Here is a 26,768-nt window from a genome sequence, read left to right as displayed (position 1 = left end):
ATTTGGTTTAACCCAATACCCATACATTAAATCTTCACTCCCTATAACGACGCCTCTCTATAACGAATAAATCAGCTCGGTCCCTTGAAATTCGTTATAAAGAGTTTCCACTGTAATTACAACATGTCAGAGCTTCAAGACGCATACGGGAGTCTCTATGAGCGCTATGTTTCGTCTCTGAATTTTACACTCAAAACTTAAAATAAAAATCCATATATTTCTCAAATCTCTTTCGAATATTCACGAACCTATGATCATCGATTAACCGAAGAATATTTGACTGTATGCGTATCGTTATCTGTGATATAAATTAAATACGTTTTTGATTAAGGGAGGACAAGGAACGGTGGAATATTCTCGTTTCGGAGCCCAAGGCACACTTTGAGTCGCAGAGTCAGAAGAGTGTTAGAGTGTGTGTGTATAAACACGGTACTGCCTAATCCAACACGCATAATTTTTTTAATTGTACCGGATTTTCTGGAGGATAATATTGTGTGCTCTTTGATCTTAATGTCTCATACACACTACTGTTAACGCAAACCTATAAATATATTCATAGTAACCACATTATTTACATCCCGCCTTAATATTGATAAATACGTTATAACAAAAAAAAACCACAGAAATTTCATTACTTTTCGAGCATTAAAACTTCACGAGTTAGACATTTCCGTTTTTTTGACGTTCATAAGTGTACATTGTGTTACCTAAATGAATAAATGATTTTGACTTGACTTGACTAGAAATTCGAGAAAACAAAACGAAGACTTGTGTTATCAAAAAGCCTTGTATATATTTATATACAAGGCTTTTTTATTTAAAAGTGACAAAACAATCTTTCATTGAAGCACGACTAGGAATAAGATCGTGTTGTATATCTTTATTTATACAAATTCATAATGAATATACTATGTATATGTAAAATCTCATTAAAGTCTATTATAAATAAATTTATTTCAATTACCTTTAACAAAGGCAAGTAATCTGATTGAACACAGACACGGGTATGGATTTATAGCTAACTAAATTTCATTCGACCCAAAACTAAGTTATGTTTATATTCAGATATTAATTGTATCATTGTTACGAAGCTAATATTACCTCGTTCCTAAGCTGATAATAAACATCATTAATTAATACCCAGACTGTGACAGAAGGCTTCAGGTAATACGATACATGGCGTGAAGGATTCGTTTATGAACGTTGAATAAACGTAGAATACTTTATTACTTCAATACTGCAGATATATTTTATATTAAAAACGATCAGTGCCTTCTAACCTGACTACTACAGCCAAAGGACGCAACGAGGACCACATTTGTTGTTAAATTGTCAATTGTCCAAATATTAAAAATCCTATACTTTTATTTACTGTAGACATAGATGACGTTATAAGGACAACGCGTAATACTATTCCTATTTATTAAATAATCAAATTCAAACTACGCCATGGCCTGATTAAATATTATCTATCACTAACAATAGTTGTAAGATAACATAATGGTAACTGTTATATGGAATCAATGTCAAACGTTATAAATTCTGAACAGATTGTTAAGCAACATGTAAAAAAACTAAGATACAAAAAGAATTTATATGATGAAAGGCGTATCTAAGAGAACCTCACATTTAAGACGATTTGAACCCTACTTATACTCATTTTGACATGTCACGGAGCTTTTGTAAGCTTGTTCTTATATTCGCATTAAAGCCAACTACTGAAAGGTCACATGATTGCTTCAGAATATAAACTTATAAATAAATTTGCGTCGATTGTTCAATCGATATTGATCAGATGCGTTGCTTTTGAATGGTAATTGAACTATATTCGATAAGTACCTAACGACTTGAAGGACGTTTGTAGTGATAACATCGCACTTAATCAATGAGTCTATCGTTATAAACCATTTACTGGTAATTAGCCGTTATTGACGATTCGTTAGAAAACAATCCGTCGGTTAGTTGTGACTGTTAGTCGCCAGTCGCCATTTATATGTCCATGTAAGGGTGTGTAGGTCGCGACGAACCACTCGGGCTGCTAGAGACCAAGCCATTTAAAGTTACCTTGCTCATAACTCGATGTTATCGAAATTTTATTACGTAAGTTCTTTTTTTTTCCAATTGTTTGTTATTAATATAAAAGTTAAATAAATCTAAGATACTTAGAGTCGTCAATTTAAAATGTACTTTCCCTTCTTTATTATTATTACATTAATTACCACGCATTATGCTTTTCCTCACGTTTATTTGCGTAATAGGTAAACGAGTCGTGTAAAAATGCAGTTTCTCTTTAAAATTCTTTCATGCTTATTGAAGATAAACTAAAAATTAAAAAGTAGTTCACGTATAACTAGAACATAAATCGTGAATGCTACAGCCATAGTTGAAAAAATTTAATTGCACGAAATATTGCAATGCATTCGAGATAAACATTCTTTAATTGAACCCATTACAGAGGGGAGGTTTGTTCTCATAACTAACGGTATTTATTACTTCCTCTCTCCACTTCAGTCCATTTTTTAATCATATTAATGATAAGTTATATTTAAGCATATTTGGTCGAATAAATATCGCAAAGCACATTTTTTTAACCCTATTTAAAAACATTGTTATCAGGAACAAAAAGACTGTTTAACAAATACCTTGTTATTTTTATAAGACAGACTCTCATCATGGGGTAATGGAGATTCCGTACGATGCCGATCCGACTCCCATCCAATGTGCCAAATATCCAAGGAATCCGATGAAGATTTTTTTGTATCAATCGAACTCTTTCTTGATAAGGAACTTGTAGAGCCCACGTAATCTCGTTTCATATCCCTTATATTGCTGGTGAGCGAGTCACGCCTGTTATAATTAACAACGTTGCACCGAGAGAGATTTGGGAACGATCCCATCGAATGCCTTTTAGAGTTCGGCTTCTGTGTAGGACTCGGAGTATCTCTCCTTGGTGGAGTCTGTGATGGACTGTATCGGTCACGCCGAAGTATACTGGGGAAAGTAGACGGATGTTCTAACTCCCTCACAGGAGACGGCGTTAATCCGACTGAACCCCTACGCCTGTCACCAAATAATTTGTTAATAATAATTTAAAAAATATAACGACCACTTCATTTCGTATACAGACCTTATTATAAGTCCATTCGTAGGAGATATACAATCCCTATAATACCCTGGTGTTGATTCCCTACTGTGTAGGTATAGTGACGATCTGTACGGAGTACTGCAGCGACCATGCACGTCACAGTGGGGGTCGTGCTCTATAGTTGAGCTCACTAATGGAGAATGACGTCCCTCACCCTCTAGAGTCATGGTTCCGAACATCGAATCCAGCTGCCGCATAGCAAGAGCCTTTTTCACAGCTGTCATTTTCACTTATCTTATTTATTCCTCTTCGTGTTAATTTCATTCACCCGGTTAATCACAATATCGTTATTTGAACGTTGTAGTAAATAATAAATTAAGAAATAGGTATGTCCTCTAAGTATGCCGCGCCGCGACTGGACTGATCGGACGGCATTGTGCGCAGAACGCTTACCGATGACTCACGGCGGCATGCGCTCGCGCAAGTCTACGTTTATCAATGTCCTACAATTATACTGTACATATATGCAAATATAGGTGACAAGCAGGTAAATAATAGACAAACACCGTGTTATTATTTATTAAAAAACTTAGCGTGTAGGCGCGACTTCAAGTTCAGACGAAGGTTGCTTGTCACGTCTTCAATAAACACAAATGTTGCGGTTGTTATTGACATATCATTTGTCATTAAAACGTTGGCCATAAAATAATACAACATTAATTAATAAACCTACGCTTAATGATTAAAATTCAAAAGGCATTACGCACGACGGGAGCTCTTTGAACTAACGTTAAGGTGTTAATCTAACGATTCTATCGGCAATTTAATTATCTTCATTCACTTAATGCAGCTCTAATAATTTTATAGATTACCAAAAAAACTGGTTTAAAGTTATAAAGATAATTAGTTGAGAAGTTTATTTCGAATATAAACTTTTAAAGCAAATATAATTAATACTTTCATATCAGCTGTCCTTGAAAACATCTGAACAGCTGCATCATCAAAGGATTACATTGTATAAAGCTACATTAAGTTCAAGTAGCAAGAGTTTAAAGAGTCTCATTCATGGTTAAGATGTATGATTATTTCAAAAGATGGTTCAGTATTTAAAGCTCATGGTATTAAAACTGTTTCAGATAGATGACAACAGCGCAGTACTTACTGATATAATATGTAAAATGATTTACACCACGAGGGTAAGTGTAAAGTTTGAAATTCGGTTTTGAATTTTTTAATAAATATAGCATAAAACGTCGACAATGGAATTTAAAAACTCCATTCTCTAAACAAATGTATGCGGAGGTAAGGTTTTGGAAGACTAACGAAATTAAAAATCATATTTCGATGTAACAACCGATTTCATTATACACACATGTAACTACGTACAATGTTGACATCATATTTAAAAATATCTGAATAATTTGAACGGAGACTTGCACAAGTCATATGTTTATTAATTTGGCGCGTTGTTTACCCAGTTAATACTATAAACATACCTAATTGAACTATGTATAAATGTATATAGGGAATCTTAACAAGTATTTGCACTCGCGCTTTTAAAAGACCTACTGTAGTCTCACTAAAGTATAATTCGTGTCCATGGCTTGTGCGGTTGTTCCATGGTTGACCTTTCAATGAGACTTAAAACAAAATCTCTTTCATTGACATTTGTGCCTACCGAAACTTTTATAGTCCGGATGCGACGCAGAGCCTTCACGTCTTCAAAACAACGACTCATTTAAAATAAAAAAATACAATTTCTGTGACCAATTCGCAGCTTCCAATTCCATTCCAATTCCAGCTGACAAACAACGCGTCAAATTGTATATCTTCGATTTTTTCAAGTCGGTCATTAGAAAGAAAAGAAGAAGAATCCCTCCCCCATATGCGACAAGATATTCACAATTGTTCCATGTGCCTCGTACGAACACGAATTATTTGCGTAATTCGCCAGTTTTTCGGGTTTTAGTACACTACTATACAGTTTATGACATTTACCACCTTACCAAAGAGGGTGTGAGGAAATATTTGAGGTACCGGGAGGACTTTGACTTTATTTAGTAGTAGAAACATTGTCTTTGTTTTACAATATTAAGTTGTAGTTTGATTAATGTTCCATTTCCGTTTTTGTTATCTATTCATATAAATTACTTCTGTTTTCTGTATTATATTTTGTTAAAGAATGTATTCTGTTTTGGCTTTATATATGTGTAGCTGTAAGATTACTTACAAATAAAATATATAAGCAACACAAGCTGCACCACTACTAGAAACAATAAAGAAAATCACGATGAAAGTACGTAATTAAATACGAGAGGCAATTTGTATGTAGTTTGATGTAACAGTACATTTTAGAAACACGGATACGATTTTAGATTGAACGTGGTAACGACGTTAATGATTATGTAATTACGTGACATAGGATGTCTATTTGTTGTTATTATTCATATAACTCGCTATATACTTCAGTGCAGAGTGTACTGATATTACGATACGATACTTATGTTCGTAAAAGCCATACATTATTAGCCATCCATGTAAGTACACAGCCCTATAGCTTATACAAATGTCTAAGTATTATTGACGGCAAAACAAACGACACAAAATCATCAAGCAATAGGTGGCTTGTTGGCTCGACTATGAATCCTGAGGTCGTGTGGTCGCGTTCTATCTATAGTATACATTCTATAGTGTTATGCGTTTAAGGCCCTATCCCAGCACAAATTGCTGTGTCAGTGTCTAGGGGTGGCGGTCTGCGGGGCGCAGTGGAGAGCTGGAGTACTGGGGCGCGCCGGCCCGTAATAACAAATAGTTATGTAAAACATTGGCTTGCGATAAAATATATCGTGTAAATTTGAAAACCATGTTCTATATACATTTTCGTCATAAAATGAATTCATAGTGTCAAAAATTGGCTATGTTTGGATTTTTTTTTCTATCGAGCGAAGTTATTTAATCGTGTATCGATCGATCTTTTAAAATGGGTTCATTACTCAACTCCAGCATATATTTCGATGACGAAAAATGGAAAGAAATAATGTAAGTTTTTGGAGTTTGGCGACCATATAGGTCCTTAACACTCGCTCGTCCTGTGAAGGAAAACGTGAGAACCGGCATGCCTTTGAACCACCTTTTTACCCAGTTCTACGGTATGTCGGACACAGAAGGCTGATCACCTACCTACTTGCCTATTAAGGAAAGAAAAAATGATCACGAAACCTATACAGAAATCTAAGACCAAGTAATAGTTTTTTGTATATCTTTAAAAGATTGAAAACACCTTGAACTTTCTGACATGTGAGCCAATTGGTCCTTAATGTCACCCACCAATCCTACTAATATAAACGCGAAAGTTTGTATGTATGGATGTTTGTTACTCTTTCACGTAAAAGCTACTGAATGGATTTGAATAAAACTTTACAATAATATAGCTTACACATCACAATAACACATAGGCTACAATTTATAAAGATATTGTGTGAACTGCCCAAAATGTCAAGTAATGGTAGGGGAGCCCAAGAGGGGATTTCGGGATTTACTAAAGCGCGGCAGATTAATATATAGGGGGATACCTTGTACCCGGTTAAGTACCTCCACAAAATATGAGGCCCATATATAAGGCCGCCCGTGAAGGAGACAGGATCAGATTAGTTAAAAAAAATTGACCATCAGAAATTCCCGAGCGCGTCAGATTAAGGTAGGGTGAGTTAATTACATCCTAAAAAGTGTATATTCCACTAATCTGACAATTTGAGAGTGACGGAAAAAAAGGGGAGGGCAACAAAGTTGTAAAAAAAAAACGTCATCTCGACATTCTCGAGCGTAGCTAATTTTTTTTTTATTTTGAAGGAAATAATTCAAGAATAATGAAAAATATATAATCTGACGATTTCCGCAAGCCGAAATAACAAAAATTCGTCGATAAAGTTAAATGCGTGCAGCTGCGTGATGCCTACATTTCCTTAAACTGATCGGAATCTACTAAACGGCGTTCTAAATATTTCCCTCAAAATTACATTTCCTGTGAATTTGAACCGATTCGGACCGATAGATTTTGAGAAATTTTTGAATAAGTGTTTTTTCGGGATTACTCCGAAATTTGTGGTTCGATCAATTAAAATTGCAAAATTACTTATGAGGATTATAAAACTGCGTCGAATGCCGCCAACCGCGTGAAAATTGCTTGATCCATTCAAAAGTTATTGCGGTTTGAAAATTCCAAAAATAGTGTTCTATGAAACTTCTATCAGACTTTCGAGCTGGGAGAGCTCAAATGCATAGAAATGTTATTTCTTTGATCTCAGCGAGCTCAAAATATCAATTTTAAGCGCCCAGGAATGGAATTAGCGGGAAGTTGCAGGGATGGCCTTTTAGGTGAACCGTTTTTCTAAAAAATTTTCGTCAGATCAGGCGAATCCCTCTAGATAATCGTCAGATTATGAGACAGTACGTTTAGAACATAAATATGAACCACATATATCTTAATCTGACGCGCTTGAGTATTTCAAAATTGCGATTTTTTTTTGCAAATTATGAAAATGGCCGTGGGCTTGCGTCCCATCGAAATCGTCAGATTAGTGAATGAGAGCTTTTTTTTGGTGCACTTAACACTCCCTTAGAAAATCTGACGCGCTCGATAATTTTTATTTTTTTTTCATTTTCAACCCTTAAATACAACCACCCGCATCATGCAAACGATCAGATTAACATACGTACATTATTAAAAATACGTAGGGCATTGATGCTATCAATATCTGACGCGCTCGAGGATGTCCATGCAACAGTTTTTTTTTTACATATTTAACAATCTATAGCCGCTTCCCCCACCGATGAAAAGGAATATATCATATAACATTTTTTTCTTCTTATTATCTAAGCTTTGCATCCCAATAGGTCTCTACGACGCTCGAGTAAATCCCCATTTAGCATCGTGGGCTCCCATAAGCAGAAGAAAATCTACCATCTGCGAGCTATTCTGGCGTGCGCTGCCAAAACGGATAGAGTTACACATATGTCATGTATGTTGTAAATGCTTATGTTAAATAGTTCTACAAAAAAGCCCGCCACATGATATACATATCTAAGTATGTCCTATGTGTAAGCCATTATAGCCAAAATAGTGAACTATTACTACAATAAAAATTGATAAATTGCTTCAAATGCACATTTGGTAGTAATAAATTGATTCCTAAATGAAAATAGCTTTTACCGCTTCTGGTATTTAAAGTAGATAAAATATATCTTTCACGCTACATCATTTGGACAAATAATATTTTAATCCTGCGCAGACGAAGCTAATCAAATTATAGATTTTTAATTTAGAGTTTTGAGTACAATAAGCGAACAATAAAATCGATAATCTCCCAAAATTAAGCGACATAAAAACTACTTCGTCTTATGTTCACAAATTTACCAAAACTATGCAAAAATTAACAACTACGAACCGTTTCTAACTTAAAGAAATTGTAACTAATACAAATTATATTTTGTAACGCTAATTTTGTTTACGCTCTAGAATTTACTGTTTCGGTTAATCGGGGCAAAATACAGATTCACTTAAGTAACTTTCAACATTTTTTTACGAAGCAATTTTAAATTTATTTTAACTTTTTGTAATGGCTTCACCTAAATAATTAGAGCTCACACAAGACTGAGTTATTACAAATATTTTTATATAAACTTCAAAACATCCATGTAAACTCAAAAATATATATGTACGTTTCTTTATTGTCAATTTGTGAGAACATTGTGGCAGATATTTTAACCAATGTAATATACATTTCACTACAGCAAATTAAATATTTAAATATAGTATCCACATTAGAGAATATATAGAAATATTTTAGCCTATCCTATCCTAATATAAAAGCATGACACTTGGAAAAAATATGGTCAATATACAATGAGAACTAATCTTGGTACAAAAAATAACGCCTGACGAAAAAATCAACAGTCTAATGTGTTCAGAATATGGTGTCAATATGTTGTAGCCGTAAAATCTTAACGCAGATTTGAAAAACTACGTTTAATTACTACTTTTGTTTATAAAGAATTATATTACAAACAATTTCTGTTTGTAATTTATAAATAAGATAAATACTTATTCTTCAGAATCAGTCTGGTATTTTGGTGAAAATTTTACCAAACCACTATTCACACAAAAATTGCAATACCACTAAACTATTTATTTACGCAAATATAGCTCAATTTATGACACTTTTACCTGATTAAATGCCTTTAATTACAATTTCACAACGATTAAATAATTTTACAGTCTGGTCTGGGTTTCAATTCATATTTTCAACTTAAATAAATGTGAATTAACTATTTATTGCCTTGTATGATTCTATCCGTCGCAAACAAGAGAATCTAGACAAGCTAAGAGACTCTTCCTTCGCAATGAAGATTGTTAGTGGATGCGTAGCCGTTAAGCTTAGGTTTCCCAGAAAAGCGGTGCCGTTAACTACTAACGGCCATCATTTTACGGTTGTTAATAAAGACCGTCTTCACTCATTGTATAAATAAAATATGGGCACCGCTACACGCGAAAAACTTTGAACTAACTTTTATCACCGGTATGACGGCCGTCATGCAAATTACAGCACCGCTATTTGACGTTACGGTGGCACTCAACGTTCTGTAGGAAACCTACTCGGATGTTATTTATAGACAACGTATGGGTGACGTCACCCAACGCTACATTACGGCCGTTAGATAACGGAACCGCTTTTCTATTAAACCTAAGCTTTAAGGGAAAAGTGTGCTCTTTTCTTAAATACCTAACGGTCGTATTTGGGACATCCTCCACTGCGAGCCGATACATAACACAAAGACATTATTATGTGAAAAGTGATAACAATAACACCGTACTTGTCTGTTTCTGATAAATTAACTTCAAGTTGTAATGAAAATAGACAAATCAATCACGTAGATCTACTGCATATTCAGCTGAATAATTTATGGTTAATTTTAAAACACAGCTTAACAAAACAATACTAGTTTACTGCTGCATCTAAAGCGAACATTTATTGTTTAACTAACTAGACGTTTTTCTGTGCCCAAAACGTTTCGTGACCACTCAGTGACTCTTTAACCCTAAAAGTTAACATTATGTGGTGTAAAGTACTGGAAAGTCGAAAATAATATTAACAATAATGCGTAATTCAATCCCCGCCCCGCTAGCTCCGCGCATAGGACCCCCCCCCCCATATTCGTTACGTAATACTTGAACTCTCCCTTACGCGGTTATAAAGGATTATTTTAACATTACTTGGTAATATTTGCATAAAAACATGGCTACAAAACCACATTCTTGAATATATAAAAATAAAAAGCTTCCATAACAGTACCTGCTATAACCTATAATGCTAAGTAAAAAATGCTTTGTCTCATTTCTATCATAACTATATAACTTGCTACATTACCATGTGAAGGACCATGACGGCTAAATACATCTAAACCTTTTCAATTACTAAAACTAGTGTAGTGAATATGAGTGCAAGTGCGTTATACCGGACACAAACACATATTGCAAAAACATAGACGACTGTTTATAAACATTATCTTATTTTATTTGTACTTATTGACTAGTATTTAAGAAAATTAAGTCAACATAATATTACTTATTAGCCAGACTTAATAGCACTCTCTTTTGTGAACTTTCTATTTATAACTTGTATTGTATTATAATATACAAACGAAAATTATTATTTAATTTATACAATTCTACTTTCTAAATATCATAAAATCACATTATAAAATCTAATGTCCATAATAATGTAAAACAAAACTAAGACAGAATAATATCATTTAACAACATATATTAACATTATTAAAATATATTAATGGCGTATTAATTCATAATTGATTCGTTCAAAGCTTTCTAATACAATTTAAACACAAATTAACGTAATGTGTTAATTATCTAACTTAATCAATATGCAAAATTATAATTTATGCTTTAAGTATGAAAGATAAATTCAAGTTAGTTTTGACAGATTTTATATGTATTTACTCTACACGCCTTTTAAAATAGTATCATCCATTTATTATAATATATTCACGACTGCTATTTTAAATATGAAACCCGAGCTTAAGTGGCATCAATACATCAACGGTTTTTTGTATTTTTTTTCAATTAGACTTTAGTCATAATAACAACCGTATAATATGGTTCTTGGCCACAGATTGAATCCGTTTCATTGATGAATTTTATTTCATAGACAAGTAGGTGATCATACTTCTGTTTAACACTCGTCGATTATTGGAATTCAGACATGCCGGTTACCTCGAAATGTTTTCCTTAACCGTACAAGCGAGTATTAAATGCGCACATAGACATAAAACCTATTGGTACACGGCCAGGGATCAAACATACGACCTCAGGGATGAGAGTCGACTGAAGCCACTAGGCCAACAATGCTGTAACGTTTAATTTCAAACATATGAAAATATATTAAGTAAGTCACAACGGTATATATATATTTATACTTGTTGCATATTTGCTATTTATCTTTCCCGTGACATTGTACCAATATGTTTATGTAGTATAATTATATTACCCATATTAGTGATATATAAGGCATTTAATCGCCATTACTTTCACAACGTTTACGTAACCTACGAAAATCTATATGATTGTTGCCACACTTGAACTGGGTTTTGATAGTATGTGTTATTAAACTGAGCGGGACATTGTTTAAGGTTTTTGCTTAGTGTGATTATGAATAATACCTATAGATGTATAATAAATGTCATTGACTACAGACAAGTTGGCCATTCACTTTATAACGTCTAATATCCGCTAAATACTTAAATTGATAGCGTATCACTATTTAGTTTTAATGGCAACTGCTTTATGCTTTTACATTGATAAACTAACAATTTCGTAAAGTTAAAACAATTTTGTTTAACTTTCTTTAAGAATGTATAATACATTTTAATATAGGAATATTAAAATGTATTGGCAGGCAGGAGCCTAAATACCTAAATCTTGAATGATATATATAGTAAAAAAATTAACATACTTCTAATTTAATTCATATAAGCACTCCAAAGTTACTTGTTTATCACCGGCTAATAATTCTAAATTCAAAATACCATTTTCTTTAAAGTAATTAATGCAAGTCTTCGCAGTCAATAAATTTGTATATTCTAAAGTTTTCAAATGTAAAAGAATTTATTAATTCAATTAAATCATATAATCACCAACCGTGAAGAGAAAGGGTAACGTCGCGTATAGTGTATCGTTAAGACACAGTTTAGAATTCCATCGAGCAGAGAGTGCAATGAGTGGAAAATGCATTCGGAAAATTGTGCTTACCGAACCGAGGAGAAATGGGGTGTTCAGAGAAACAACGATCGTATGGATTGATACACACGAACGCATCAATTTTATAGTTCTAGATTAGAATTTTACCCAGGACTCACTTTGTCCTAATTTCTTTATATGTATATATATCAACCAATCTTTTAAGGAATCGCAATAATGCTTACCTTATTTAAGGCAAATTATTTCGCAGTATTGCGCATAAGCTTAATATTAATATGAATGTGTAAACTTACGTTCACAGGATCTTGTGCATCCATTGTATCGGTCATCTCATTTTGCCTGAAATTGAAATAATAGAATTTAAAAATTAAAATAACCTTAGTCATATATCAAGGTATAATGAATTTTACGAAAAAAATTACGTAAATGAAAATTAAATAAATAGCATTCCTCTATCCAAATAAAGGAACTTTACCGCATCAATAACAAAATAATTAAAAGAGAATATATTTTAAAATCCTAAATATAACTACCTAATATGTACTTGATCATTCGTTTTTTGTTTCACATCGGGCACTGGTTTTGGACTGAATTTAACAGTTACAGGGAGTACTGAAGCAGACTCATTTTCTTCCACACTGAAATACATATAAAAAATGGTATTAGGGCAAATATCTACTATTCACATATATCAATAACTTGTTAATATACTTACGGGTTCTGATGTCTAATCTCTGAAGAGCACAGATTACGGAGATAATCATCACATTCTCGTTGTTTTTGTATTTGATACTCTTTCATCAGTTCACGTCTAAAATCTCCATCAACTGGTGCAGCAATTTGGGTTTGTTGCATTCGTTCAGTTTGGGTCAAACGCTCTGGCGGTGGGGCAGTTGTCGAAATAGACGTAGATACAGAATAATCCTGACCTCTATGCTCAGGCGTTGTAGCTGTCGATGCACCAATGCTACTTTCATTTGTTTTTGACTCTCCACTTGGCTTCAATTGTTCATCAATTGGTTTCAAAGACTCATTGAGGCCATTGTAAATACTTTCATTATTTTTGTTATCAAAAAGCCGATCCACTGATGTGTTCATTAATTTGTTTCCTTTTATGCCAGTGAGATGAAAACCAGCAAAATATGATGAAGATGGGCCATAGTCTATAGCAGACAAAGCCATGAGAGCAGGATGTCGTGGAGCACCATCTGGCAATGGTCTCAAAGATCTTGTCATTGCATCAGCAGCTGATCTAGGTCGCCTGAATGGCATTGCTAAGTGGGGAAAAGTGCGAGGTTTGATTGGGGTAACTAGCATGTGTTCAGTCCAGGATGTGTGCAAAGATGGGCGCTCTAACTTTTCAACATCAACATCTAACATCCTTTGTTCAAAAGGGACACTAAATGTCTCAGCCGGTATTGATTGAAGCCAGGATAAGAGACTGAGATCTGATTCATCAAAACCTGAACCATCTAACAGTCGCGAAAATTGGACATCATTAGACTGAGCTTCCTTTGAACCCGTAGCTTTAGCTTGACAATAGTTAACGCATGACTCATATAAAATGCCTTTTATTAGCAACTGCATTAATCTATCATTCTTGGCAGATTTTACTACTACACCACTTGACTTTTTATCACAGGGTAGGAAATTTTCAACAAGTGGATACACTTCTCGGAAGCATTGAACTCTAGCATTGCTTGGATTCCATTTTTTAAATTGTGCATGGTCTGTAATACTGGGTAGAGTCAACAATAGACATAAATTTGAGTACTCTTCTTTGGAAGGTGCAATTTTCTCTAAATCACTTAAAACCTTCACTACTTCATCTACAATATTTTCTACATTGTTGTAAGCTTTAATTTCAGATCTTATACAAAGGAGCTCTATGTATTTGTGACGCAGAATGGCGTAATTGAATTTATCTAGTTCAAATGCTTTTAAAGTACTGAGAGGCTGTATAAATTCGAGTACATCATCCCATTGCCCATCTAAAATAAGTTGACGTAAAAACAGTACATCATCTGCATAGTTGCCATTAATAACACCAGTTTCTCTTTCTAAGGATAATTGTGTAATATGTAAGTCTCTATTATGAAGAAATTCCAAAGCCAAGCGAACTACATCATCCTCTCTTAGGTTGAGATGTGTTGATGGCATTCTGATATTGTTATATGGAGCTAAAAGTATGGAATAAATTTCATTAGATGTCATAAAGGTACTTTCAAATCATATATTTCAATGTTTTATTTTTGTTAATTTAAATTCCTACTATAAAAAACTACATATAGAATTATAATATCAATAAATGATGAATTTATAAACAATTTAGTTATTTGGGATATTAAAATAATTAGTATTCAGTAAAATAGAGTATAGATAAATCACTTATGCTTTGAAACAATAAATTATAACTACATATGGTACAAAATAATTCATAATTTTGCTGCATCTTTAGACCACATGAACATAAAAAGAGAAATTTGAGAGTAGTCACTATGCGCATTTAGAGAGTAAAATCACGTTTAATTAGTCTAAACATGCATCTATTATTCTATAAACTTTAATACTACTGACACAAATTAGTATCATAAAAACAGTCTAATATTGAAATACCATAACTCGCGGGTGACTTCAACCTATTTTTGATTTTATTTGAAACTATGCAAATCAATATTCATTGAAAAATTATATATTTCTTTTATGTTAAATAAAATTAAAGTAAACATGTTAAATGATTGTAAATACCTGATGGCTGATGCAAATTTCGTTTATATTCTTTCACTAATAGACCAATTTATATTATTCTCCACAAACTTTAAACGGATAATCAGAAAATTATCAGCATTTTCTTCATTTTATCACAAATAAACCTCGTAATGGTAAAAAAAACCACTATGAAACACTTATTCAACCGGACAAACAATAAACGAACGATCAACGAACCAAGATCACAGATGGCAGATATAGCAAGTAGGTACGTATCTGTGGAAACTGGAAGTACACAGCACATCATTTGTCATAGATGATAAAGATTGACTTGAAGAAAAAATCTTAAACTTAAACAGAAACTGGGCTAGTTATTTGACTCTGAATGTTATATATATGTAATGAGTCACACAATACACACTCATGTGCTATATCGCTTTCGCAATAAATTTATATAATTATAACATTTCATTTTAATTGGAATAAGATACCGAAGTTATTTTTAACTATTATTACTAAAATATGGGTTAAGAGTGTACGTAATCTAAAATAGTTGTTATTTACACTTATTAAAACCTACTAGAGTTTTCTTTACCAATAAATGGACGCTCACACTTCTATCACTCTTCATAATATACCCTTTATTATGAAGAATGTAAAATATTAAGCCTATTTCTGCTTGTTATCTATGGTATTTCGTAAACTGAGATCGTATTTATATACCTAAATATAAACCTAATTTTAGTGGTTGGTAGTTGGTACAGTCCACATATGACTTAGTTATTGTTGGTACAAGTACTAATAATTACGGAACCCTATATTGTATTTACTAGTTTAGTCTTTGAAGTTTGAACTACGGTAAATGTGATCTGTGGCCGGCGGCGGCGAAAGGAAATTTCACATTTCATTTTTACCTTTTTATTAAATTACTATATTTTTCATCATGGAAGAAGAAGGAGATAATTTACTATTGGAAGACAATTATTACCAATTATTAAATGTGTCAAAAACGGTAACGAAATTGAAAGAATATTTAAATTTATTTCATGTTGTTGCAACATTATTATATAACCCTTAATTATTTTGATTTTATATTTTGTACAATTACCTTTTATACATTGCCTACAACCGTTTTCCTAATCTCTATATTAAAATCCCTGAAATGTACAATGCTAGTCAAGATTCTCACTGTGATATTTTGTAGGTTAAGATTTTATGGTGTTCTCATAGGAATCTTGTAAAATAGATAATAAAAGAATAATCTTCGTTATCAAATAACGTTTGTCAAATACATTTATGATATGTATTGCTCGTTAAAATTTAAGAACTATGAGGATTACACAAGCAATGTTACTAATTAAAACCAGTAGCCTAAAATTTTACTATGACTTAACTGATTAGTAAGACTTATATGTAAACCAAATAATTGTTTAACCATTTGAGACTGCTCATTACTATATGCTATTTTAATTATACACTCTAAAAACATTCATAAACAGGCAACTCCAGAAGAAATTAATAGTGCTTATAGAAGATTCTCACGCATGTTTCACCCAGATAAACATAGTACTGATCCTAATAAACAGAAATGGGCAGAACAAATATTTAATAAAATCAAGGAAGCGTATGAAGTTCTCTCTGATTCTCACAAAAGGGCTATATATGACACTTTAGGTGAGATATATTTATTTAATTATATATTTTTTTATTTGTAAATTCATGGAAGTTTTCATATATAAATAACTTAATGAAACACTTTTATATGTATACTAATTGAAAACTATATATTCCATTCTATTCTAATATTGGACATTTTCTAAAGAACTTGGTATAAAATGGATAAGAGTGCATATGATGTGTCTATTCTGTTAGCTGCTTTCACAATAACTTACTTTTTATCAACATTATTTTATTTCTATCCTTGAAGTTCCTTTGTATTTCTACAGGCAAAAGAGGTCTGGAAGTGGATGGCTGGGAAGTTATTTTCCGCACACGAACACCAAAAGAAATAAGAGAAGAATATGAAAGGTAAATTATTTTCAGATATTTATATTCAGGTCCACATTACACATTAAGCATTTATTGTAAGATGCTTTATATGTATATTTTCAGCCAGACAACTAAGTAGTGTATATCATATATTTTCATAACAATAACATTCAAAACCTCCAAGCTTGATGCAGACGTTTAATGTATAGATTACTCTTTGACAATGGCTTTACAAATACTCTTTATTTTAAGTGAAAATACACATTTGAGGGGTAGTTCTTTAAAACTTAAGACCACTCAACATAATACAAATTCCCTAAAGACCTTTCTCCCAAACCGAGTAGTAGCAGACTGGAATAGGCTTCCGTAAAGTGTAATCAGTGCACCATCTCTGAACTGCTTTAAAAATAGATTGGATAGTTTCTCCAAATCTTAAAATACACGCGCATCAGCTTATTAAGCTGCTAGTGTGTTTATATACATAATAATAATAAATAGCTAGTTTATATTCAATGCTACTTTCCTCTTAAAGAAAAACATTTGGAACAAAGTGATGTGGCAATCCCATGTCTATAAAGGTGTAATGGCTTGTGGTTGCATACACAATATAAATTTAAATAACAAACTATTTTTTAAATACCGGTCTATATTTGCAATTTTCCGTATTAGATTAAAACGGGAGAGAGAAGAAAGACGACTTCAACAAAGTGCAAATCCTAGAGGCACAATAACAGTCTCAGTAAATGCTACTGATATGTTCACAAAATATTATGACGAGTATGAAATTTTGTAAGTTTGTTTTCCTTTATTTATAGAATAAGTTATAATATATTAATATTATTGTTTTTATATGAATTATAAGTCTAATTCTCTCAGTTCTTTTCTGGTTTTGCCTGTTAACATTTTTTCAGATTCTTGATAACATTTTATATGTTTTCAGAGAAGACACTGTAGGCATTCCAAGTATTGAGGTGTCAGGTATGACAATACAACAATCAATAGATGCACCAGTGACACTAAGAAATACAGTAACTCTATCTGGGAATATATCAACACAAAATGGAATAGGTGAAACATGTTTTTCTGTTAACACATCTTGAAACATGATACTTATGTAGATTTTGGTATGATAATTTTAACGTTAGCCTGCTATGAATAAGGATTGATCATCAACATGTTTCAGATTATTTTTACCAATTTTTAAAATATAGGACAACCTTTGCTGCTTCTAATATGCTTTACACCTTTCATAAGAAACTTTAAAGTCACTTAATGATTAAAATACTATTTTTATTACATTCAATCCTAACAGGCGCATAATACGATAAAACTATCATATTTATGAAACAAAAACTAATTGATCTAGTTGTTTAGAGCAATGTTTTTTTTTTAAATAATAATATAAATTATAACCTTAAAAATATCTGTAATTATCAATAAGTGCAAAATGTATAATTATACATTTTGCGTATGTGTAATTACACATACGCATAATCATATAACAACATTAAATTTAATTTTTCTGTAAAAGTAGAATAAGAATATAAATTTTATGATCTTTAACCATTTTCAGGAACTGGTTCTGTTAATATGTCAAACCGACATTTGAGTTCCGAAAGAGGTTGGACAGAGTTGGAATGTGGTATAGGAAATGGACCAGTTTTAGGATTCAAAATGTTCCGAACAATATCCAGACTTATGTTTGTCAATTGTGGTACTGGATTGCAATTTACACCTCGGGGGATTGTACCTAGTCTTGTTACAAGTAAGCTCATTAATATTACATTTAATTAAAAACTTCTAAAAGCTTCTATTTATTGTTGCATATACGGCAGAATTTTTGGCATTGCTTTAACATTTTAAACAATAATCACTTGTAACTTAGGATAACTTAAATAAATATTTTAAAGCACATCTTAATACATATTCTAAATAAATAAAAATTTATTTTCAGCTATGGCTTTACAATTAGATGCCCATTCTGTAGGCTACCTCACCTATAGAGCAGGAAACCAAGGTGGTGCAATGACCTCCACATATGTGAGGGACAGTGAGAAGTACCACTTAAATGCAGCTGTACAAATAGGGAATCCACATTCGTTCATATCTTTCAATTTTATGAGGAAACTGCCGCAGCATGATTTGAAGTTGAGATTAGCATTGAAGTAAGTTATTTTAATTAAGGGATTTATGTGTTTCTTTGCATATTATTGTATTATGCTGGCGAACTTTGCTTAAGATTTGCATTTAAATAGTAAAAAGTTATTATATCTTATAATAGCTTAATTAAACATTTAGAGTTATTCTCTCTATTGAATATCTCATTGATACTATGACTATATATAAATATTAAAGACACCAAGAACAATCTCTATTAAATATGTGTTCATGATTCCATTGAGTAATTTCTCAGACAAATAAAGTTTTATCTATTGAAAATAAAGTTCTTAATTAATATATCTGTAATAAATTTGATGCACAGCTCATTTATATTAGGCACCAACTGACATATATTAGAATAAAATAGACTGAAAGACATTGTTTTGTTTAAAATACTTTTTAAATATTTAATTAATTCTTGTGTGATATGTTTATTTTTTGCGAATTAGCATTGCTTTTAAATTTGGATATTTTTAATTGGCATTGCGAGGTCTAATAAATCATTTGCTGAGCTACATTGCACATTATAAAAGCGATTTACAATATAAAAGAATATGTAAGAGCCACAATTTTTAATGATTGTAAATTTCAAATATTGTATGCTGCTTGGGATGCTATCTTGTAATTTAAAAAAATCAGAAAAATTCCTTGAAACATTTACAAAATATACACACACTTAATTTTTTTTCCAAGGATCTTAATGAGTATAGGCCTCCAATTGGCTTCATCTCTCTCTGTCTTGAGCATTTTTCTTCCAATCTTCTCCAGCAACTTCCTTAAGTCTTCCTTCCTTCATCAGGCCACAGTGCAAGAGGGCGACCTCTTTTTATTTTCCTGGTGGCCTTTCCACTTCGTTACTCTCTTTTTCCATCTCCTTTTCCTGCCCATTTCAAATAGGTTTTTTGCAATGATAGTGCATCAATAACTTTTGTTTTGTTTCTTATTTCAGTACTTCTGATATTGACCTTTAGTTTTAGATTGAGTACACTACGTTCCATTCCTCGTTGACAAGTTGTTAATTTTCTGTATGTGTTCGAGGCATATATTCATGATTGACTACCGTAAGAACGGCAATATACTGGTGTCTAAGTTTAGTACTTTCTTCTTTAAGTATATTGGTATCTCTGTCTTCAGAACTTCTTTGTATCCAGAATTTGTTCCATGACATCCTAGTTCGCCCATCAACTTCGTCATGATGCTGTGAATTCTTAAAAGATATTCCTTACACAAGTAGATGTATTGTTGCACATATTCTATGGGGGTATCCATTAATTTTAACAGGATCTTGTAGGTGATTTGTTATTATTTTTGTTTTGATCTTGTTTAATTCCAATCCTATTTGCTTGGCTCTATTTATAGTGATGTTTCTGAGAATAAAACAATGTCATCAGCAAATCTTAAGTTGTTTAAGTAATTACCGTCAATAATTATAACTTTATCCAATTAAGCTTTTGCATTATGCTTAAAGAACTGTTATAAAGTTGCTGCATGAGATTATATCTTGTAATTTTAAATAAAAATCCATAAATTATAAACTGTAAAATATACAAACTTCACCGACTACAGATTAAAATTAAGTTTATGTCTAACTATAGACTACTTTTAATATTTTAACATATTATATTTAATATGAAAAAATAGGTTCATGAATCTATACTAAAAGAAATAATTTAAATAATATTAAAATAGCTGGCGTGTGCATATACCATTAGTTCATTCAATAAGGTTCAATCTATCAAATTTTGTCCCTTTGAATGTCCCAATAAACGTGACCAACCATTACTTAACTAAACAAGGCTTATATGGCTAAAAAACTACTGTTTCTTTCAGGCTCGGTACCTTTGGGGCAATTGCGGAGTATGGCGCAGAAAAGAAAGTGTCACAAAATAGCAGTGTGTCAGCCGCTGTAATGCTTGGCGTACCTAGTGGCGTCATGCTGAAGCTTAAGTAATTGTCTCTATTATTAGCTGGATATTAGCAAGATATTTTTTATACAATATATGGATAGCTGCGAGTTTTATTTGTCTAAAAATATCATGAATGTTAGTAGAGTCTAGTAATGGAACTAGTAAAAAGTAATATAATAATATATTCATAAATATTATATACTTTTTATATATCCAAATACATTCGATTTTTTATTTTACCTAAACTCATAGAAAGGCAAGCTGCTTCATGTTTTTTTTAAATATGTTTGGACAATTCACATCAATTGACCTAGTCCCATACTTAGCTGGTGAAGCTTGTGTTATGGGTATTAGGCAACGGATATACATTCATATTATACATAGATATACATATAAATACATATTTAAACACCCAAGACCTAAGCACAACACCAAATGCTCATCACATCGATGTTTGTCTCAGCCGGGGATCGAACCCGGGACCCATGGATTTGCAGTCAGGGGTACTAACCACTAGACCAATGAGCCGTCAATATGTTCTATAAACACTTGTTTTAAATTTTCAGGTGGTCATGCTCTACACAGACAATAGTAGTACCAATACATCTCTGCGAGGAAGTAGTTCCTGCGCCGGTTTTCTATGCGACTGTAGTCCCAATGGTATCGTGGTTGATAATAAAGAGATTGGTGTTAGACCCAATTGCAAGGGAACGGCAGGAGAGAGAGAGACAACGATCTATGGAGGCTAATTTTGAAAGGTATAAAAGTTTTACGTGCTGAAGATAATATTTAGCAGTGCTAGGGAGTGTCATGCGTTCAAATATTGGTTATGCATAATGTATTTTTCTATGTGCGCATTTAACACTCGCTTGTAAGATTAAGGAAAACATCGTGAGGAAACTGGTATTACTGACCCAAAAATCAGCCCCACCCATCGTGTGTCAGGAACAGATGGCTGTTCCAATACTGTCCTATTAAAGAAAATTATGTGGAAACGTATCCAGAGACAGAGACAATAAATTAAAATCCACAGTCGATACTTAGACTTAGTAAGCTGTGTACCAAATCATACTTAGCGATAAAGGTCATAAACGAGTCTTAGCGCTAAGTTTGACTCCCTTATGTCAAAGACGTATCATAGTGGATTTTGACATACCGAAGTCATAGTTTGCGTTGAGTCTCGTTTATGAACTTACCCTCATAATAAGCCTTTATTCATCCACATTTTATTGACTTACATTTAACAAAAATAGATTTAAATTCACTCCCTCCCTGTCCGGAAGAAGGCCTTCAACTTTTTCCACCCTATTTGATTTTGTGCCATCGTCATTCAATTTTCCCAGCTACCCTTTCGATCCCGTCGGCTCATCGCTCTATTGGTCTGCCCTTGTTTCTTTTTCATTTTGGACTAGTCCATTTGACATCTGTATAACGAGCTACGTGCCATGCCATGTCTGTAAACTCAGATTTTTCATTCCGTAGAATTCTGACATTTCATAAGTGTTGCTACTAAAAAAGTTCTCCACCGAGAAAGGGACAAATTTGACCCATTTGTGGGCAATAAAAAATAAAACGCTACGTATTTTTTATGTTTTACCTACAAAAAGGGTAAATCTAAATATTTACTTACTTAAGTGACCTAATTTTATTATTTAGCTTTACTTTATTTTATTCTTTAGCTGGCATAACTGCCTACTAATTCCAGGATTAGTACACCTTTTTAATAAAATTAAATGTTTGCTGTTTTTTACTGTTTGTGATGTAAAGGGACGTAATTATCACTTGCCATAAAACCATGTGGAGGACCGCACTTATTAAATTCACTTACAAATAAAATGTATGTATATGTAAGACACCAGATGTTCAGACTCGTATTAAAATTGAAAAATGTGCCCGGCCAAAAAGGTTTGTAATCTCTGACATGTCAAAAAATGATAGCTGTCAGAATACTAAGAGTATGGTAATAATATTGAGTATATTGTGTATGAAAAAACAATTTTCTTTATTCTTTGTATTACGGTTTCTTCTATTTTTTACTTATAAACCAAATTTAATAAAAATGCCTGTATATAATAATTTATTGTAATAATTTTTGCCGCCTCAATGTATTTATAAGCGTAGTCTATTAAAACATTCGTAGGATAAAAGTATGTTTATATGTATAAATATTTTCTAACATGAAGATATAGTATATATGTATTCTTTTATTATTTTCAGGTTACAAGAAATGCAGAGGCAAGCTCGTGCGACCGTTGAACTGATGCGCGAGACATACTCAAGGAACCGAAGTGATGAAGAGAAAAAGAAGGGTTTAGTTGTTATCAAGGCTTTGTATGGAAAACTTCCTTCAGGTAAAATTTGCCAGTCTGGTGAAATTTGTCTAAGTTTTTTTTATTTTTGCCCTGGTTTCAAACCCGAGACCTCATAGTCTGCAGTCATGTAAGCCACTAAAGCATTTATGTGGGCATTACCGCAAACAGCCAACTCCTACTTATGACATTGAAATAAAAATAAAAAATAAAATTTCCCTGGATTCCAACCCGAACATTATAATCCGAATATGATAATCTGCAGTCATACTAGCCACGAAAGCATTTACGTGCTAATCTGAGCCGCAGTCGCACAGCCCTACGAATGGTACAAACGACTAATGGTATTGAATTTTTATTGGCCCGAATCGAACCTTGATCCAGTCAGGTGGCCACTATAGCAATAAAACTGAATTCAGGGGCAACAAGTCACGACACGGCCGCTGAAGAAATTGGCGATGGTGCTCCAGAATCACCAAACTCGTATGACGTCATCGATGTAACAATACCCCTGCAATGTCTTGTAAGGGATTCCCGGCTAGAGTTACTCGATGCAAGCAAGGTGGGTTGCTATATTTTATTTACGGGTCGTTTTTGTGAGATTCAGAATCGAAACATGGTCCGTATTCTAATTAGTATCTCAGGTCACAATCTCGTCTTGAGCGCTGTCAAAATACAGATAACAATGAATGATGTAATGTTTAACACATTGCACAATAAAACTATATTTACAATACTATGCTTAATTTATTTATATGTTAACATTAATTTTTTTTTTAACTTTTGAATTTTAAATTATATCTTTATCTGACTACTCAGATTAGTGAAACATTTCCTCTGTAATATATTCTATTTTGATTAGAACTGAATTTGACAATCATATAATAACGGTTGTTCCTTAGCCTTAGTATGTATTAGGCTGTCAAACGCTCTTTCAAAATCGACTTCTAGCAATGAAGTTTCAAACACGAAACGAATCAATAAATCTCTAGGAATGAAATGGGTCGAAATATAAATGCTTTAGTTAAAATTATCACTAAAGATTCAAATTTTTATACATTTACTAACAATCTTAAACAACATTTTCTCTACCTGTCTTATGCTGAAAAGTATTATTCTTGTGCAACAGTAGTTTTATTATGCGATTGTAAGGGTAACGTAGAAATTATTACAATTAACTAAAATGAAAGAGACTAGCTGCTCACGACATAAGGAATCCTAGGGTGGAGTTTCTCTTTTAACCAAACAGTTTTTACTATGTGTAATGAAAGTTTTTCTTTATTTCTGCTTGTAAACTAAACGAGCGTATACTGAGACAGATGTTACGTACGAAACTTTAATAATGTATTTCAACGTCATTTATTGATATATATTTTTATTGTTTTTTTAGTCGGAATTAGCTGGATTCTATGACCCATGTGCGGGAGACGAAAAACATTTGACAGTCCGCTATATGTTCCATAACTATGTACATGTGTGTACTGTCCCCGAAAAAGAAGCCCTAATTCTTCCCAGGAATGGTGAGTACACAAACAGTACTTTTATCAAATATTTCAAAAGAAATATTAATTGCTTGTTTAACTGATTTTTATTTATTGATGATTTAACCATTCCTATTTATATCTTAGAAACTACTGAACCGATTTTCATGAAATTTGGACTGTTCCCTAAATTGGGATAACAAGTGATTTGAATTGTTAATATTACCTATTACTTTTCGATAAATTTGTGGGCAAATATACAAGCATTTTACAATATGTACCTCATGTGTTTGTAAGCCGAAAGCACATACAAAGACAACAAACTGATAACCCTTTTGAAGTTGGTTAATAACTTTTTATAAATTACGTGCTTTCTGAGGTCTGGGTCTCATATTTCGGTATTTGTTTCGAGATCATTTGGTTTTTCTAATAGCCAAGTAGGTGATCAGTCTAAAGCACGACTTTTTCCTTATTTTCCTGTACGAACTTTAAAGCCTTAATGAATACTTAAATGTTATACTTTGCTAATTCACTTCTATTTATATGTGTGCTCAAGTCTCAAGACCACACTTTAAACATGTGTTTCGACTAAATATCGTGAAACTTTTTTTCAGCGCATCGAATAAAAAACAGATCTTGATTAACACGCCGCGCCAACAGCTATAAGCTGTCTTCGGCGCATGGCTGTGCGTAAATTTAATTGAAATGCCATTGACACCACAAACTTAGGGTTTGTGCCGATTTAACAAATGTTATATAAAGTTGCCTATTATATATGTTAACGTAAAATTGTAAACACCGTTAGATTGTAATCTATCTCGCGAGATTATAAACTGTCGAAAGATTGTGAACCTCAGCTTACTGCTTACAATTTAACGTATTATTATTCGGTAGATTGTACTACACTAACTTAGTTATCATTCAAACTTCTTTGGTCAATTACAGATTAATTTTACTTTCCAACAATTTCATATAACTACCGAATAATAATACGTTAAATTGTAAGCAGTTCGTTGAGGTTCACAATCTTTCGACAGTTTATAATCTCGCGAGATAGATTACAATCTAACGGTGTTTACAATTTTACGGTGCCATATATAAAAATCATTTACCGTTTTGTTTGAAAACTCTTACTTCTGTAGAGTCTATGAGCGTCGATGGCGTTAAAAGCTGTTATTGCAAAAACTTAGTATGAACAAGTTTTATCAGTCTTTCGTCTCTTTCTGTCATATGTGATCACTATGTCGTAAAAAGAGACGGAGTGCTGTTTTTGTAATTAGAAATTTATGAAGGGGGTTATTTATTTACTACACGCTATTGCTTAATAGTTTCGATTCCTTTACAATTAGTGTTTTATGTATTAAAAAATCCAGACAATTATGCCTTTATTTTTCCTAAATTGAACATTCCAAAAATTATTTAGTACCAATTTGCAATTTCAAACAAAAAATTTATAATATTAATTAGAACTTTATATGTGTAGCCAGAAAATATATATAACACTAGTCTTCATAGTTTAATGTTTGTATAGCATTTATAATACGTTGGTTCCTATGTCACTTTTCATATAGAATGATTTTACTTATAAACCCGGTGTAAATTTAATGTTGCTGTTTAGGTATTTTTTAAGGCATTTCTTACTATGGCACAAATTTTTAATGTTATTTAGGAATAATTATCTGGACTTTTAAACTTTCTGACTTCAGAGCACATGGCAAATGTGTTCAATTTTGTTGCCTGGTAAGAGTATAGGCTATTAGTTTAAAAATATATATATATTATAGCACCCTGGATTATGGTGTATTGGGTTCGATTACCAGTGAAATAATCACTGTTTTGAGTGGGAATGATTGAATC

The 26,768-nt window shown here is 32.5% G+C and overlaps 2 protein-coding genes across 3 annotated transcripts in view; one reads left to right on the top strand and one right to left on the bottom strand.

Annotated features, from left to right (window-relative positions):
• LOC125062790 (WD repeat-containing protein 47) overlaps positions 1-15,299 on the bottom strand; it is a 60,784-nt gene extending 45,485 nt beyond the window's left edge. Inside the window, exons 1-4 of one of the 2 annotated variants that reach the window (XM_047668947.1) lie at positions 15,105-15,299; positions 13,072-14,536; positions 12,890-12,994; positions 12,650-12,695 (exon numbers count right to left, since the gene is read on the bottom strand). In XM_047668947.1, the coding sequence (XP_047524903.1) occupies positions 12,650-12,695; positions 12,890-12,994; positions 13,072-14,516 (1,596 nt within the window). In that variant the 5' untranslated portion in view covers positions 14,517-14,536; positions 15,105-15,299. Of the gene's footprint in view, positions 1-2,642; positions 3,061-3,127; positions 3,536-12,649; positions 12,696-12,889; positions 12,995-13,071; positions 14,537-15,104 lie in introns of those variants that run through there. The other variant, XM_047668948.1, reaches the window with a different exon arrangement.
• Positions 15,300-15,889: 590 nt separating this feature from the next.
• On the top strand, positions 15,890-25,688 carry LOC125062579 (dnaJ homolog subfamily C member 11). Its single transcript, XM_047668587.1, has 13 exons — positions 15,890-16,077; positions 16,565-16,739; positions 17,012-17,093; positions 17,724-17,843; positions 17,995-18,122; positions 18,628-18,819; positions 19,009-19,219; positions 21,045-21,161; positions 21,688-21,879; positions 23,339-23,472; positions 23,850-23,992; positions 24,821-24,950; positions 25,526-25,688. Exons 1-13 carry the CDS (start codon positions 16,009-16,011, stop codon positions 25,549-25,551), a joined length of 1,719 nt encoding a protein of 572 aa, XP_047524543.1. The 5' UTR covers positions 15,890-16,008; the 3' UTR covers positions 25,552-25,688.
• The last annotated feature ends 1,080 nt before the right edge of the window (positions 25,689-26,768 follow it).

This window comes from Pieris napi, chromosome Z, assembly GCF_905475465.1.
Source record: "Pieris napi chromosome Z, ilPieNapi1.2, whole genome shotgun sequence".
Lineage (NCBI taxonomy): Eukaryota > Metazoa > Arthropoda > Insecta > Lepidoptera > Pieridae > Pieris > Pieris napi.
The sequence above is the reverse complement of the archived record's forward strand: the minus strand, read 5'-3'. Positions and strand labels throughout refer to the sequence as shown.